General features: G+C 35.8%; 1 protein-coding gene across 1 annotated transcript in view; it reads left to right on the top strand.

The window, feature by feature from the left end:
• LOC143024343 (zwei Ig domain protein zig-8-like) overlaps nucleotides 1-2,500 on the top strand; it is a 78,841-nt gene that overhangs the window by 120 nt on the left and 76,221 nt on the right. The window contains exon 1 of the mRNA XM_076183136.1: nucleotides 1-3. This exon is cut by the window's left edge and continues 120 nt beyond it. Coding sequence (XP_076039251.1) covers nucleotides 1-3 — 3 coding nt within the window. The remainder of the gene's footprint in view (nucleotides 4-2,500) is intronic.

The raw sequence follows: 2,500 nt of genomic DNA, 5'->3' as shown, positions 1-2,500 counted from the left end.
GTGGTAAGGTTCTCCGTCATCATAATTATTCCTCTTCAAAAGCAAGAGACTCCTATTAATATATTTTTTATAATATCTTATGTCATACAATCATTTGCGATGTGATGTCATAGGACGTGACATCACTTCAAAATCATCACATTGTTTTCATTCTATTTTATCCTATTCTAATCTATTTCATTTTGTCTGGAGATATTGTCATTATATTATTTCAAATTATAAGCTATCTTGTGACACTTTTCGTTTTTTTTTCACATTTTTTACACCATTCACTCATTCCACTTACACTGTTACACCCTCATCAACACTCCATACACACCGGAGCTGTATGTGACATCTATGGTTTAATAGCTACATTACAAAAGATGTAAATTATTGTACACAGTACTAGAAATTGTAAATTATTGTAAAACAAAACGGACCCCACCTCCAAGGAGGGAACGCGGCCCTATTCTTACTATGCACACCACCAACTTGACCCCAGAGTCACATTCCTCTGAAGATGCATATAGCGAAACCGGTCAGGAATAAACTCAGAAACTCGGAACTAGACCCGTGACTTCTTTGCTCACCTTCATCATATATATATATATATATATAGATATATATATATATATTATATATACATATATATATATATATATATATTTATATATATGTATATATATACATATATACATGCATATATATATATATATATATATGTATGTATATTATATATACAAATATATATATATATATATATATATGTATATTGATATATTATATATATATATATTATATATGTATAATATATATACATATATATATATTTATTTTATATACATAAAATATATATCTATATATGTATATATATATATATACATATATATATACTATATACATACTATATATATGTAAAGACAGACAAATATGGAGGTGACGGTGGCAAAATGAAACGTTAAGGCTACAGTATGGAGCTTTATTCAGAACCAGACGTTTCGACCTCTTGGGCCTTCCTCATAGTATATATATATATATAATATATATATATATATATATATATATATACTATATATATGTGTATATATATATATATATACTATATATATGTGTATATATATATATATATATGTATATATACATATACATATAGTATATACAGTATATATAGAGAGATTTTATGCATCTCATCTAGAAAGTCATACAGAAAAAACTGGACCAGTTTGCACACCCGACCCAGTTGACCACCCCTCTCAAGGAGAAAATCACCATTTACCACCAAAATTCTTTTCACGATCGGTACCACGAGGAATTTGATGCCTTTAGGAATATTATCAAGAGAGGAGTCACCCCAACTTATAGAATGCCATCATAGACTTGAAAATATTCTGCAAACCTAACCTCATTAGTTCCCTGATAATGAGGAATAGCACGGCACCAAGGGCCCCGAGTGAGGCTACCACCAATGTTGTTTACAAATTTTCATGTCAGGAGGGCCGCTGCGATGGCTTAAGGACATACATTGGTAGGACCTCCTCTGCACTGCGACGTCGCCTATAACCCCATAGAAACCAGGGATCAATTTTCCAGAATTTCACTGAAATACACAACATAAGGCCTCCTCTACAGAAACTACTAGACCAAACGGAAATTCTTCACAAGGAGTCTGCCTTCAGGAAGCTGCAGATTGCAGAAGCAGTATCTATTACTTGCCAGCGCCCTACCATAAACATACAGCAAGCTGCCGATTTTATTCTCCCTTCCGCGCGCCCTCTGAAGAATAACCCCCTCCAGGAACAACAAGCCCTTAGACAGCAGCAGCCCCACGAACAAGTGCAACATGTCCAGCTAGTTAATCAGCGCCTAGGACCAGTAACCAGAGTAGCAGCAACTCAGGCCAGAGCTTCCAGACAAAATCCCACCCTCTTGGCTCCCGGACAAAATCCCACCCTCTTGGCTCCCAAACAAAATCCCACCATCTTAGCTCCCACACAAAATCCCACCCTCTTGGCTCCCAGACAAAATCCCACGCTCTTGGCTTCCAGACAAAATCCCACCCCTTGGCTCCCGGACAAAATCTCATGCTGCCCCTCTCGGGCAATGAGGGGCCAGTATTCCGTCTGAGCTAGGCAGGCTGAGCGGTTACACCGCCTTATAAGCTGGTTGGATGGGCTGGCTTATAAGGCGGTGTAACCTTTTCAACATAGCAGAGCATCCTACAAAGCAGTCCTCACCCTGAAGACGCCTTACGACGAGGCGAAAAACTATAATTTCGGTGGAGTCAATAGTTGTTTGATACTATTACTATGCAGAAATATATCAGTTGGCATACACTGCGTATATTCTTTTGAGAGTCATGAATGACTACTTCCAGTCCCTCCCAGTTTCTAATAGGAAAGTATTCTCCAAATTAAAGAATACAATCTTGAAGATTGTTAAAGCAACTAGTGCAGTTGAATTCAATCAGAATATATAATATATATATATATATATATATATTATATATATGTATATATAT

This window comes from Oratosquilla oratoria, chromosome 4 (genome assembly GCF_046742065.1).
Source record: "Oratosquilla oratoria isolate Oo_2021 chromosome 4, ASM4674206v1, whole genome shotgun sequence".
NCBI classification, from domain to species: Eukaryota; Metazoa; Arthropoda; class Malacostraca; order Stomatopoda; family Squillidae; genus Oratosquilla; species Oratosquilla oratoria.
This window is presented reverse-complemented; position numbering and strand designations above follow the sequence as displayed.